Source organism: Lepisosteus platostomus, chromosome 26, assembly GCF_059453375.1.
Source record: "Lepisosteus platostomus isolate fLepPlt1 chromosome 26, fLepPlt1.hap1, whole genome shotgun sequence".
Taxonomy (NCBI): Eukaryota; Metazoa; Chordata; class Actinopteri; order Semionotiformes; family Lepisosteidae; genus Lepisosteus; species Lepisosteus platostomus.
In genome coordinates, this window is record NC_142636.1 from 9377249 (window position 1) to 9391403 (window position 14155).

A 14155-nucleotide genomic window follows, 5' to 3' on the forward strand; every position below is an offset into this window, starting at 1 on the left:
CTCAAAGCCCCCCGCCGGCGGGGCGGCAGTGGTGCGGCGCCCCGCCCAGCGCGCGTGCTCCGCGAGGCTGCGGCCCGGTTGGCGGAGCGGGCGGCGGCGGCAGCGGCGGCGCATCGCAAACCGCCAAAGGCCTGGCGTTTCTCCCGGCGGCCGTGAGCGACATCTGCCGTCAACCAGATGGGCCCACTGGTGGTCGCCGGTCGGGATCTTGACCAATGACCAGAAAGAAATAGGCACCCGCTGCTGAAGTATTTTCAATTCCGGGTGGTGAAGAGCTGTATTATTCCAGAAACCCCGCTGCTTATGGGGTTTTTTCTACAGAGTCTTCTTAAGGTTCATAGAGCAAAGCCTTCCTCCTCTTGCATTGTGTTATTTAAGAGCAATGAAATAAAAATGGCGCAGGACCAAGCCACGAGATAACAGTTCGCAAGAAGGCCTTTTAACACCTCACCAGCGGAGTCGCAACCAGAGTCTGAGCCTCCAGGGAGCATTTTACAGCGCAGGGAAGGGAGGTTTTAGAACGATCATATCCGCTACCTTCGAAAACTGGAGGCGTCTGTAATTTGGTGACACTCCTAACATCATGAAGACTGGCAGCAGCGTAGCGAGGCTATTAGCTCTTGTCTGAGTTCGACGGTGTACCTCTCCACCGGTGCCTCGGTGCTATTTTGAGCCTGCTCTGGCGCGGTTACACAAGGCTATTTCTGTCCCACCGCTGCTTTGAATCCAGCAGTATTAGCTGAGTGAGTTTGCGCTGCTGGCAGCTGGCGCTACCTGAGTGAGTGCGTTCTTTCTTTTGGCCGTGTGTATTTGAACAGACTGCCTCATGCAAGCTATAATAAGCTGCCTCAGCTCTGTTTGATATAGTTCAACGGATAAGTCACTTACTGCCGGATATATACATATATAAATGCAGATACATAGGTGTAGTTGCGCATGTATGTGAATTTAGGGGGGTTACGGACAAATACATGTAGACTGATTTATGTAGGCAGAGGGTTTATGAGAGGCTGTGAGTGGAAAGGAAAGGTCAAGGAGAGAGGGAGAGATAGAGGCGGCCATGAAATGATAGAGGGATCTGAAAGGGTAGATGAGGGAAGTGAGGAAGAGGGAGAGGAGGGGAAAAGTGAGGGTGAAAGAGGAGGGGGGCGAGAGAAGGGTGGGCTCACAGTTACCGAGCTGTCTTCTCAAGTGTGTGCGTTTCTTTCTGACGGAGGGCATGCTTCATTAACACCAAGTGCACAGGCTGACATCAAGCTGAGAGCAGGATGTACCTCACACAAACTGGCATGGATTTGTCACCCATGATGACAGATAACGAAGCTCCTCACGCAGAAGGCCTTAGGACTCGTGGCGCACTTTCCTCAGCTCGACTTGTACACCCGGCCGCCTGTGATGTGTGGAAGTGGTTCTTGTCTCTGCTAACGAGATTGCTTGCTGTGACAATGAAACAGTCGCGCGTCGCCGTTGCGGTGCACCGAAAGGTGTCCTGTTCCTCTGCAATCTCTTACCGCCACCTTGCTTGCATTGGTTTTCCAGATGGCCACCCTGGAGCAGGAAGGTGAAGAGGTGGTCGGCCAGGCACGCTGTCCCTTCGAATCCAGGCAGTCCAACGTGGGCCTGTTCGCTGGTGAGTGCCCCGTGACCCCTGACCTGATGTTAACTGAGGTCAAAGGTCGAAGGTCTCGTGTGCATGGGCCAAGAAGAGAGGACACATAGGGTGCCTTCTGGGGAGCTGTTTCCGTTTGATTTAATTTTGAAGTCGTGTAGTTGTCTGCCTCGTGATCCGATACTAGAAGAGCGTTGCTCTGGTCTCGGAGGACCAGCGGGTGGCCCTGAGGTCAAACTCCAGAAAACTACAAGTGTGATGCACCACACCTGGGCCTTTGAGGGCAGAAGGTGAAAATCAGAGTGCACCAGTATCTGAGGATGCTTAGGGCCTAGTGCTCCAGCGCCTACGTGCTGAAGAATCTTGGTCCAGGTCTTCCTGGTGTTCCCATTGCAGCCAGTGTTCCTATAATTGGGATTGACCCCTCCCCGGGAATCTCTTTCAGGAGGCAATTTCTATTCCGCTACCATGACGGACTTCCTAGCCAGTGACGCAGTGATCTACCGCAGCCTGGGAGAGAGCAGCCCTGTCCTCCGTACAGTGAAGTATGACTCCAAGTGGCTCAGAGGTGAGAGAGTCAGCCTGTCTTCCATATTACTGGGGAAAACACTCATATACCACAGAGCTAATAACTAATAACCCAGGGCTCGGCTGCGTCCATCATACTGTATGAACTGTTCATTTTTGTATAAATTGATAAATGTTTTTAGTTATTATTGACAATGTGTAAGATCTGAGCGGTAAGGTAGCAATGTCGTTGGTGTCTACCCAGGGACGGTGCAAATTATCCTCCTGCTGTTGAAAATACAGTTCTGTTTTTGCCTTATAGCTGACACATTATTGTGACAAATAACATAATATGCACCTTACTGTGCAAAGCTGGAGGCATGTAGAGACTTTTGATAGGCTTCATACAAAATCTAGTGTGAGGACCAGTTTATTATTTTCTTGATACTTTGGTATCAGAACCCCTTAATTACAGAGGACTCCTATATTAGCTTGAAATCTGTTAATACTATTCTCAAGGAGATGCCATGTTCTGTTCTACATAGCGTTAAAGATGGCACTGGAGAGAGACAACATCTTACATGCTGCTCCTCACAGAACGTACTCTGTCGTGTTAAGTATTGTTATTGTTAAGTTTTTGCATACAAACTATTCCTGCAGTAATCCCATACGACTGACATGCTCTTGAGATCAAGAGTGCCTGACTGACTCTCTGCACATGTGTGTCTTGTCCCCATCAGAGCCGCACTTCCTCCACGCCATCGAGTACGGGAACTATGTGTACTTCTTCTTCAGCGAGATCGCGGTGGAGTACACCACCCTGGGCAAGGTGAGGGCTGGCATGGGATCCCGTTACCACGTGATAAACACAACCTCCCACTCTTTCTGCCCTCCTCCTCCTCCTCCTCTCTCTGTCCCTGGCTTCCCTCTCTCACCCTTCCTCCCTCTGTGCCAGGTGGTGTTCTCCCGCGTGGCCCGCGTGTGTAAGAACGACAACGGCGGCTCTCCCCGCGTGCTGGAGAAGTACTGGACCTCCTTCCTGAAGGCCCGTCTTAACTGCTCCGTTCCCGGAGACTCCTTCTTCTACTTCGACGTGCTGCAGTCCCTCACCAACGTGCTGCAGATCAACCAGCGGCCGGCCGTGGTGGGGGTCTTCACCACGCAGGCCAACAGGTGACCGCCCCCCTTCCTGACCGCGGCATGCAAGCGTACGACTGAGATTTCAGGTCACTACCCCCCTGCCCTTGGAGGGCCGTGTGCAGTGCCTCACACATACACGCATGCTGTCTCGCACAAAGTCGCTGCGAGAGATTTGCGGGCAGAAAAGCCACTAATCTCTACCAGGTACAGACAGACAGGCGGGCCCATATACTTAATTGATGGTTTTACAGCTGCTATCACTCTGCTTGGCAGAAATGGCAGAGATTCTGCAGGCATGCCTTGTCGCTGTTGTGTGGGAGAGGGGGAAATTAAGACTGGCTCAAACGGGTTCCTGTCACTGCCACTGCTGATGTTCTCTCTCTCTCTCTCTCTCTCTCTCTCTCTCTCTCTCTCTCTCTCTCTCTCTCTCTCTCTCTCTCTCTCTGCGTTTCTCTGTGGGCTCTCTTAGCATCACGGGCTCGGCGGTGTGCGCCTTCTACATGGACGACATCGAGAAGGCGTTCAACGGGAAGTTCAAGGAGCAGAAGAGCAGCGAGTCTCCCTGGACGGCGGTCTCTGAGGACCAGGTCCCCAAGCCCAGGTGAGAGTCTGCCTGGGCGGGGGTGGGGGGGGACAAGCGGCACTCCTGAAGTTCTGAATCGGGAAAGATCTGGAGACCGTCGGACAGGAGCGCTACGGAGGGGTGACTTTTCGACTCCCTGTCTTCCCCCCTCTCTCCAGGCCGGGCTCCTGTGCGGGAGACGGTCCCGCCGCCTCCTACAAGTCCTCCACCAACTTCCCGGATGAGACCCTGTCCTTCATCAAGTCCTACCCACTCATGGACGAGGCCGTGCCCTCTGTCAACGACAGGCCCTGCTTCACCAGGACCAACAGCCGGTAAGACCATCGCTGGGGAGAGGGAGGGGGCGCCACACTGACTGATGTAACATCAGCAGCTGCAGCAGGCGCTGCACTTTAAAAGGAGCTTTTAGACCATAGTCATCAAAAAGCATTTAGTAAATTGAAGGATTGAAGGAACTTGACTGATGACTAGATGCTGGTGGCATCAGATGTGACTCAGCTCTTGATGGAATATTGAAATGTGGCGGCAATGCAGGTCTGAAGCCTTTGAGGCCTCCTCTGTTTCCGTTTGCTCTAAGGCCTGTCAAGGAGGCCCAGCTGTCAGTTTCAAAGGGTACAAGGTGCGTAAAGCAGCTGAATGAGGGAACCTGCAGGACAGTGGGCCGCTGGTACCGGAGATCATTTCGGACCAGAAAACTTAAAGCATCATGTAGAAGAGAAGCCATGTGTTTCCTTAGTCCATGTCATGCCATGCCCCTCCCCTCCCCCCACCACTGTCTCCACTCCCACCCAGGTGTGTTTCCCTCTTTCAGGTACAAGCTGACCCAGATCGCCGTGGACACGGCCGCCGGTCCCAGTAAGAACCACACCGTCCTGTTCCTGGGCTCGGAGGACGGCAGGGTGCTCAAGGTCCTGGCCAGCACCCACCCCAGCGCCTCCTTTGGCACCCAGCTCCTGGAGGAGATCGACGTCTACAGCCCCGCGAAGTGAGCGCTCGCCGGGGGGCCGGGGGGCCGGGGCCGGGGCCGGGGCCGTGAGAGGGAAGGGGTGCCTCAACATGCCAAGTTCACTGCGCCGTCGGCACACACAGCACCGCGCCCTGAAGGAGACTTCTGTGGGGCTCCAGTCGATTACAGGGAATTCAGCGCAGTACCCTTAGTGTCGCCTCCTGAGCTACCACACCTTCCCCAGGTCCAGCCAGAGCTCCCCCACCTGAACACTAAGCCCTAGTGAATCCGAACTGGGATCCTATACCTCAAACACTTAAACTCGCTCCTACCCTAACCCTGACGCCAGCATAAGCATTACCCCTCTCCCAGTTTCGAGCGCTCAAAATCTAGGGGACGTCCTTCAGTAGATATCAACTGCTTCTCTGTGGCTCCTTGTGAGATTCAGTTTTAGGTAGAAGTCAAACATCCGAATCTCTGCCGTCTTCATTGCCTGGCCTGCCATGTTGTCCCCTAGATGTGTTCTGTCCCTCACACCTGGGTGTTCGTGCTCTCTCTCAGGTGCAATGTGCGAGGGGAGGACAGGAGGATTCTGGGACTGGAGCTCGACAAGGACCATCATGCCCTGTTCGTGGCCTTCTCCAGCTGTGTGATCCGCGTGCCGCTGAGTCGCTGCCAGGACTACGGCACCTGCAAAAAGTGAGCAGAAGCCCGTAGACAAAAATATCGGTCTCTAAAGTTTTTTTAAGAACTTCAGCTGTATAGGCTGCAGTATTTTTCTGTGTTGTGACCTCCTTGTTTGGAGTAGCTACTGTAGTTCGTCTCGAGATCAACTTTTATGACCACAGCTACTGCACCTCTGGAGGATGGAATGTGGGCCTGTAAATTTCGGCTCCCTCTTTCTAGATGCAATCTCTACCAATCGGTGCTAGAGAACCTTCCCGCTGAATTAAAAGCATTTGATCTGATAAAAATCCAGCTTAGAAAATGCTTTCATAGCTAGATCTGAGCAAGATAAGTCTCTCCAGCGTTATTGGGTTAAAAAAATCCCATTACTGCGCACCTGCAGAGCAGCACAGGAAGGATTAAAATGAGATTATCATCTTTCAGTTGGGAAGTCAAGTGTCAATCTGTGATAGCTTTTGCTTTAAAGTCTTTATGTCTGTTGAATTAAATCAGTTCTGTCTTAAGCCCCACTTTCTTTCAGACAAAATCATGTATTGGAGTGTCTAATAGGAGCGTGAGAGAAAGGCTGGTCCCTACATCCTAGCAGCTGTAGGTGGGCAAGAGAAAGAGCCTTTGCTTTGACTTTTTGCAGTGAGAACAAACACGCAATTGGTTCCCTTGAGGCCCGAGTCAAGTCAGTGAACGCGCCCATTTGGAATGCCAACCACATGGCGCGAAACAGAAGTAGCCAGTCCTGGTACGGGTCACGGCATTAGCTGACTGACCGAGATGGCCGCTTTGCGCGGGAGGTTGTGGTACTCGCACAGATGATCAGAGTATCCCCCCCAACTAAGCAGCAGAGCCCCCTTGCGATCACCCCCAGGCTGAGAGCCCGCTGTGCCGTCCGTGAGCGTTGTTACTCCTCCCTTGGGTGCCTCAGCCCCACTGTGGCGGTGATCAGTGCTTCCTCACAACTCCAGGGTGCTGGGTTCGACCCCCGCCTGCGTGTTGTCTATATCTTTGCAAGTCGAGATTGAAGACTGCTCTGAATTGTGGGGGGGGGGGGGGCCTCAAGGTCTTTTCATCCTTGGGGGATCCTTTCCTAGCACAGGGATTCGTGGCACTATGGAGAGAGAGAATGGATTGAGCCTGAATGGCCGAATGCCTTCCTCTCACTTGTTGCCTTACTAGTGTGCACTTCTAATGCAACGTTTGCACCGCCAATCCGCGCTAATCTGAGGTGTTGTAGCAGTCGATCTGCATGTATTAACAGCGCATTTAATTAGAGCAAGAATGAACGACGTACCTATAAAGATGTGCTCGCTGAGCAGCGGGTCCCAAGTGGGAAAGAAAAATTCACACATTTGTAAAGCCAGCCAGCTCAAGAATAAATCTCTGATGTTTGTTGGCTGTTTTGTCTTCTGTCAGGACCTGAAAACACTGTTATTGCCAGGTGTTGCTTTTGAAATAGATGCAGAAGTGCGTTTTCCCTCCATAATTGGTCTGTGAAGAACAGTGTTTTGAAAATAGCGTTGCGGTATGAGACTGCCCTGTCAAGAGAGAGCCCTTTGTTCTTGTCTTTTTTTCTGAATGCCGTAAGGGTCTGGTTCTGGAGACCCCTAAACCAGTAAATCTAAGAGGACCCCCCTATATCACTCTGTATCAACTCTGTATCGATTAAGTAAGTGATTGGTTTAAGGTCTGATTCTTGTGGGATGAAGTGGATTCGGGTTTCTGAAGCAATTTATGTGAAGCAGTCGCATGCATAGTTTCTCATAGTTGTTGCCTGTCATTCAAGATCGATGATTTAATAGCGTCCTGTAAAACCGGCTAGATTGGGATCTCCAAGACCAGATATAGACCCCCCACCAATATAAACTCTGTATCAAGGGTCACTCACTCCTGCAGTCTACGTTGTTACAGAATTTTGTGACAATGAAAATGAATTACCTTATCGATGACGGGATTATACAATCAAGAAAACTGGGGGGTTGGTTGTATGTGTCCAGTGCAGTGGAGTACTAAGGTCTCAAATTGAGTAGGTCTGCCTCCTCGTCAAATTCTCAAGACCCCCAAAGAGGGAGAGTGACCTGTTCAAGAAAGCTGGAGTGTAAACTATGTCACACCCTTAAGGAATCTGGCAGTGGCTAGTGGCTGCACACTGTTCTCCTCAAGTCTTCTTGCAGAGTCCGAGGCGATGCGATTCTCCTTCAGCTGCGTGATTAAAGACACCCCATGCAGTCTGGTCGCGTTCCCAGGTCATCTGCAATGCTGCAGTGTCCCTGTTCACATCACCCCCCCCCCACCACTCCCCCCAGGATCTCCCCGAGAGAGGGGATGTAGGGGTTTTGATTGACAGGGCTGAAGACAAGATGGTGACCCCTGCCCTGTGGTGGGACTGCACACTGACAGGACCGTCCCTAGTCGCCTCATCCAAGCTCAGTCAAACTGCCAGGCTGACGGAGCAGTTGTGGCAACTCCAGCAAACCTCTCCATGTCCCTCCTGGTGTCTGTCAAAAAAAAAAAGCCTACTGCTTGTGATTCAACATGAGACGCTAGTAGTTTTTTTAATTGGAGCCACAGTGTGCAGTCGGAAGTCGTCGGAAACTGTCACATTCAAGCAGAAGCAGCCGTGACAGAGGTAGTGTGCCTGTAGCACACAACACCAAGCACAGGACAGAGGAGGCACAAACACAACAGGATCCAGTGGCTCTGCCTCATCTCACTTGCAGGATGTGACGCACTTTTTTTTTTTGGGTTTAGCTCAATTTGATCATGAAAAGGCTACGTATAGGGTTCGCCGAGAGGCTGTGAAAATAACAGATCCTGGTGCTCCAATTTAATTTTTTTCCCCTCATCCTCTTCTTGAGCATCTCTTTGCAGCATCTATGACAGGAATGTCACAGCTGCTTAGCAAGACCATGCAGGGGCCACTGCGTGCATGAGTTAAGTTACATGGTGGAGTGCACTGCCTATAATTATAGATTGCATTCCTGCACCCTTCTAAGCAGTAAAGTGTTAACAGGGTCAGACAGCAAAACCATATGTTTGTTTTACAGTAGCTCTGGGGTGATCCAGCCCAGGCACATTTAAAAAAAATGCTTAGACCGTAAACTGGAAAGTGCCAGATTCATGGATTTTTAAACTTGCCTGCATCTTTTTTTTCCCCCTCATTTCCGATCATTTTGTTTCTCGCAAACAATCAGAAGATTTGTCAGTCAGGAAATGGAACAGGTCGATGCCCCCGTCCCACTGCAAAACCACTGGGAAACACAGGGAGGCAATGAGGTAAAAGCATGTGCAAAACCGGGGGGAGACCTCTAGGCAGGTTTAACACTTGGCGTCAGTGTGGTGACAGCTTGCAGGTTTGCCCCGGTAATTCTACGGCATTACTGTGTTTGGGAGTTTCATCCGTCCCCGGCTGATCCCAAGACCAGAACGCAAAAGGCAGGAACAGGGATGAGCGGGGTCTGTCCCCGTCCTTCCGGGATTTTTTTTTTTAACTTGTGTCTGTCTGCGTGTCCCCTTCCAGGAGCTGCCTGTCCTCGCGAGATCCCTACTGCATCTGGGTGAAGACCGGGACCTGCACCACAGCGGCGCCTGGATTCAAGTAAGAGACGCCTCGAGCCCCGGTGCAGGACGAGCGACTGTGTGGCGTGGCCGTCCTGCGTGCCCGGTTTTCAGTCCAGGCAACATGCCGATTGTTATTCTCAAAGGGCTGTGCACGGCGAGGACGGATGATAGCGCGCTCAGGCCGCAGACGGAATAGATGTTAATGGACAAATAAAATGGCACAGACATTAATAACCGCGCTCTCGTTCGCTCGCACCGAGCCGGGCTGAAAAATCACACCAGTTGCCAAGGCGAACGGGTGATCGGTTGGCTTTATTATTGCAAGAGAAAAAAATCAATTTGCGGTTGGGCAGGGGAGGGGGAGGGTGTTATTAGTTTACTGGTTTTATTTGTATTGTGTCAGCACTCACAGAACTAGAGAGAGAAATATTCACCCCCCGTCCCTTGGCAGTAGTACCTCAGTTGAAGATTTTAACCAGTTCTGGATCAGATTTATTCATCTTATGAAATAGTTTCAGCATATTATTTTATTTACCAGAGTTGCTGGAAAGAAACCACTGTTACCAAGGAATACTAATTGGAAAAGTGTCTAAAAATCAAAGGCGCAGCTATTGCTAAAGGTGTGTTTTTCTTCTGCCCTGGAGTCTGAGATTAAAAGTCGCAGTCACCCATTCAGGGTTTGTTTTTCCCCAGTAGGGGCCTTATTTTCTCTGGCTTACTGCCTGAGCCTGGCTCTGTTCACCAATGTGTTAATTGAGCCTGGCCACTGATTGATGCATATGAAGGGCTTCTGGTTTGTGTTTTTAGTTTGACAATTCCTTTTAAACTGCGTCACTGGCCAACCAAGAGTTCAGCCACAGGGATTCATGACCCTTCTCTTGGAAAAGCAAGGGCTTCAGGTTCGTTGGCCCGACAGACAGGACATCACAGTGCGCCAGGGATAAGGAATTCTTGGAAAGAGAAACAGCTCTTTCATTATCCTTCCATTCCCCTTTGCACGGTAACTGTGTCTGTCTGGATCCCAAACTGCATTGCAGTGCAACGTAAATTATAAACATCAGCCAGAAAAGGGTTGTTGCAGATTTAGGACTGAACATTTGCTTACAGTCCAAGCACAGTCACATACCTCCCACCCTCCTTCTTTGCAGAAATACACAGACGAAAGCCTGCTGTCAGTCTGTGGCGCGCAGGTGGAAAAAGTATAATCGTTTAATTTAGGCTTCTTAAATTTCGCTTTTTGTATTGTACGTTGTTCTGTTCCTCTGTCCCCATATCTGTGACCTGTTCCTACCTTTCAGTTTGGACCCTTTGTGTTGCGATCAGTGAAGTAGGCTGTTTTTCTGTAATATATTTAAGTTCTTTTTAACAACAAAGCTGTGCCCTCTGCACAGCATTGTTCAGGAGAGGCTGTGTAGTGGGATGATGAATAAATCGCAATCTGTTTTATGGGCTTTCTACTGGCTCAAGAGCTAGCAGGCGAATATAGAAAAACAGCGGAAGGAAGAAAGATGTACAAATGCCTTGACCAACAAAAATCAAGATGGAGGTTGTGCCAAATCTTTAAAAGTGTTTCAGGGACTTCCACGTAAGGGCACTAATTCAGAGGGAGTTCTGGGGCCAAATGTCCAGAGATCACTGGTCCAGACTGGACTAGATCAGCTAGAAGGGAGAACAGGGTCACTGAGGTTAGGAGAAACCAAAACTAATATCACGGCAAAACAACTAATACATTACTGAGAGATGGTGTAGTATTTTTAAATGACAAAGAATTCCCAGTTTGCACCAGTGAACCTTCCCCTCACACAACTGAAAGGCGCACATGGATAGGGACACCCGTGGAGATGGAATGGGGGATACTCCTTGTATCCACCTGAGGTATTGTGGGATAGCGGTGTGTTGCCTGGTATTGTTGTGGACTATTGGTGTTACCTGATGCTAAGGGAGTTTGTTCCTTTGACTTGGGGAGGTGGGGCAACAATTATGACCAATGCAGATGTTTTTGGCAATGCAATGCAGGGGCACCCCATCCTGTTCCAGGTGCCCCATGTTTCCCAGCACTTCCTTAACAAGACCTGAAGGACAGCTCCAATGACCTGACCTGCTGTCTTCCTCTCTCTCTCTAAATCAGGGCCGGCTTCGAGCAGGACATCGAGAACGGCTACACCCAGCACCCGGATAGCTGTCACGGTGAGCAGGCCCTCCTGAGCTGTGCGTCTGACATGCTACCCCTGAGGAGTCCTCTCCTCCTCTGGGACCACATCTTCTTACACCCCTAAAAATGAATTTGATTATTCGCTGGTTTGTCTCTTCTGTAATTCTTCTTGGTTGCCTTTCTATGTTTGTAGATGTCCTGGCTACCACTCGGAATCAAATTCCTGCGGTTGACTCAGCCTACGGTGAGTTCCTGTCTGACGGGCTGTCATTTTGACTGTTTTTGCCTTTGCTTTCCGTTGTGCCTCGTCCATTTGTAAAGGATAAGGAAGCAGATGAGTACCAGATTATTGCCAGTCACTGATGTTCATGCTCCAGACCCGTTCTCAAGGTTCTGACCCAGGAGATCCTGGGCATGCACGGTCCCAGAGTAAATACAGACCATTGAATGTTTAAATCCCAGGGTGGTGTGACCTTTCAACCTTGCATTAGGTGGGGGGGCTTGTGGTGCCATAAACACAAAAGCATGCATGTGAAATGGCCAGCAGGCTCCACAGAGCAACTTGGAGCCCAGTAATGCAGCGAGGAGTTGCTCTCTGATTTCGTTTGTCGCTGTGAAACACTTGGCTGTGAAACGGGTACTTATTTTATGACAGCTCTTACTGTAGTGTTTATTATTTACTTAGCAATTAGTTGTGTTTTAATTTATATTTATGCAATTCAATATTTATGGAGCGCAGTGATATGAAAAAAAGCTTTTAAGGTGAAAATTATACAGACATCATTGCTCTAAGCACCCTCAAAACACACACAAGTGTGCATACTGGTCCATTTCCTCTTGGGGTTGTGGGGATCCTTCACTATAATTATAAATCAGTCATCTCAAACACTAAAATTTGTTCGAGTCTTACAATTTCTGCTTGCATTTTGAATTCCCACTGCCCCCGATCCCCAAATTGAGAACGGGGCAGCCACAGCAAAGTGGATGTCGCCGAGGTTGAAAGATCACTCCGGTGAGGTGGGCGCTCCAGGGCGCTGGGGACACGCGCCGTTCCGTTCCGCGGAAAACCACGAAAAAACGAGCAGGCGGGAGACTTCCGCGTGCAGCTCAGCGCCTTTTCCATCTTCCTCTGCCATTCGCCTCCCGTAGCGCGGATCCGGAGCGCTGGTCGCTCGGCGCATTCCTTCCGCAAGGCGTGGTGGTCTGCCGGTGACATGCACGCTGACAGCTATGTCCGGCATGTGGCCACAGGGCTCCACAACAGAATAACAGCCCTGCAATTAGACCCCCGGGGCTCTTTAGAAGGAGCGAGCCGGCGTGCACAAGCTCCAGAGCGCCGGGCTGTTTCCATGAAGCCTGCGTGCGAGGCATCTACAGCTCGTACTGTGCGTTTGGCTCCTGTCGGACAGATCGGAGCAGATCGGAAATCAAGGAATGGGAAGCAGGCGCTCCAGAGCAGGATCTGTGATGGGAGCGCGTCCGCTCGGCTCGGGGTGGGGGGGGGCTCTGCCTGCAGAATATCGGAGGACCTGTAGCTGGAACTGGAGTCAGATTTTCAGATGGAACCAAAGGGAATCGCCAAGGTGTCAAAGAAGAAAGGAAATAAATCAGTCCCCAAGTTTCATGAAAAGATTAATTAATATTTAATAGATAGGAAAGCAATGGTAGTAAAAGGAAGTTGGACAGACTTTGCACAGAAGGTTTTATCTGTAGCTCCAAACACATTTCCACAAGTTAGAAATTCTAATTCCAGCTCTACTATTTACACCACAGTGCTGTATTATAGTCTTGGTGTTAAAGCCATCTGGATATCCCTCCCACTGGACCAATTCCTGTAGGGATTAAGGTTTGCCAGGTGTAAAAATCTTAGTCGGGCAGTAAGATTAGCTGACATTCATTTGCCTTTGGTCTCCCGCGCTCGAATGTGGGCTTGTCAAGGCGTAGACTGAATTACCGGGGCTGAAAAAAACGCGAGGACTTGGAGAGAGCGAGGGAAGAGTAAACCTACATTACCGTTCACACGATCCACACAGCATATAAGAGGCTTAACTAGAAATAACTGAAAATATCTGCCAGCAACGATGGTGGAGATGATAGTCGGCCGCACAGGCTCTCTTCTTCCTCCGCGGGGGAAACAGGAGAATCTTATAGTTCAGAAAGGCCCAGTGAACTTTTTTTTTTTGTTGAAGTCACCTTGGCACAGGAGGAAGGGTTGTGTGGTGTTCAGATGGAGCACAGAGGGCGCCCCCCTGCAGGTCGCCCTCTGCATTGTCGCCCGGTTCTCGGCAAGCATCACAGCGAGGATTCAGGCGCTAATCTCCCTTCTTGTGGGGTTCTGTCCAGGGTATATAAAAAAATGAAACCAGTAGCAGAAACAACAACAGCTGTCCTCCGTCAAGCAGGAGCCCAGATGCCCTGCAGTGGGGGTGTTGGTGAATTGGTTGGCACAGTGGGTAGTCTGCCGGGGTGCCCATTTCTGAGCCGAACCTGGCAGCTGGAAGTCAGGGTCTCTCTTGCACTCTAAATCAATCCAGGACAGACAGACATGACAGGCAGGGACCAAGGACCAACGCAGCCTCGATCAGGGGACTTGAACATGCTTCTGTTGGTCTGAAATCAAAGCTTTTTGTTTTGTTTGTTTTTTATTAAACTTTGGAGTCAAAGACCTCGGAGGGTGGGGAAATAAGAAGCCGAGCGCGGTGTCTGAGAAGAATTGAAGGCCTTATTGAATTTGGTGTGCTTTAAATTGCAACTGAAACGTTCATTTGAGACCCGTGCGCTCTCTGCCTTTTATATTGGGGGTAAAGTGCAGTCTGAAATACACGTACAGGCTTGTTTTAATGTCTTCCTGCTATCAGAGACGGGCTCTGTAAACAGCGACGAGAACGTGACTGTGATCTGAATGAGTCAAGCCTGTCGGCACGCCGCTTTCTACATAAAAGCGAAAGGCACAGTGCGGCAGAATGTGTTTCCACCGTG

General features: G+C 50.3%; 1 protein-coding gene across 9 annotated transcripts in view; it reads left to right on the forward strand.

Annotated features, from left to right (window-relative positions):
* Positions 1-14155, forward strand: part of sema6cb (semaphorin 6Cb) — a 123327-nt gene that overhangs the window by 93762 nt on the left and 15410 nt on the right. For 7 of the 9 annotated variants that reach the window (XM_088621556.1, XM_088621555.1, XM_088621560.1 and 4 more), the window contains 10 exons: positions 1540-1630; positions 2055-2177; positions 2857-3289; positions 3726-3857; positions 3998-4153; positions 4651-4824; positions 5347-5484; positions 8984-9061; positions 11153-11211; positions 11370-11420. In XM_088621556.1, coding sequence (XP_088477682.1) covers positions 1540-1630; positions 2055-2177; positions 2857-3289; positions 3726-3857; positions 3998-4153; positions 4651-4824; positions 5347-5484; positions 8984-9061; positions 11153-11211; positions 11370-11420 — 1435 coding nt within the window. The remainder of the gene's footprint in view (positions 1-1539; positions 1631-2054; positions 2178-2856; positions 3290-3725; positions 3858-3997; positions 4154-4650; positions 4825-5346; positions 5485-8983; positions 9062-11152; positions 11212-11369; positions 11421-14155) is intronic. The other 2 variants (XM_088621563.1, XM_088621564.1) reach the window with 1 other exon arrangement.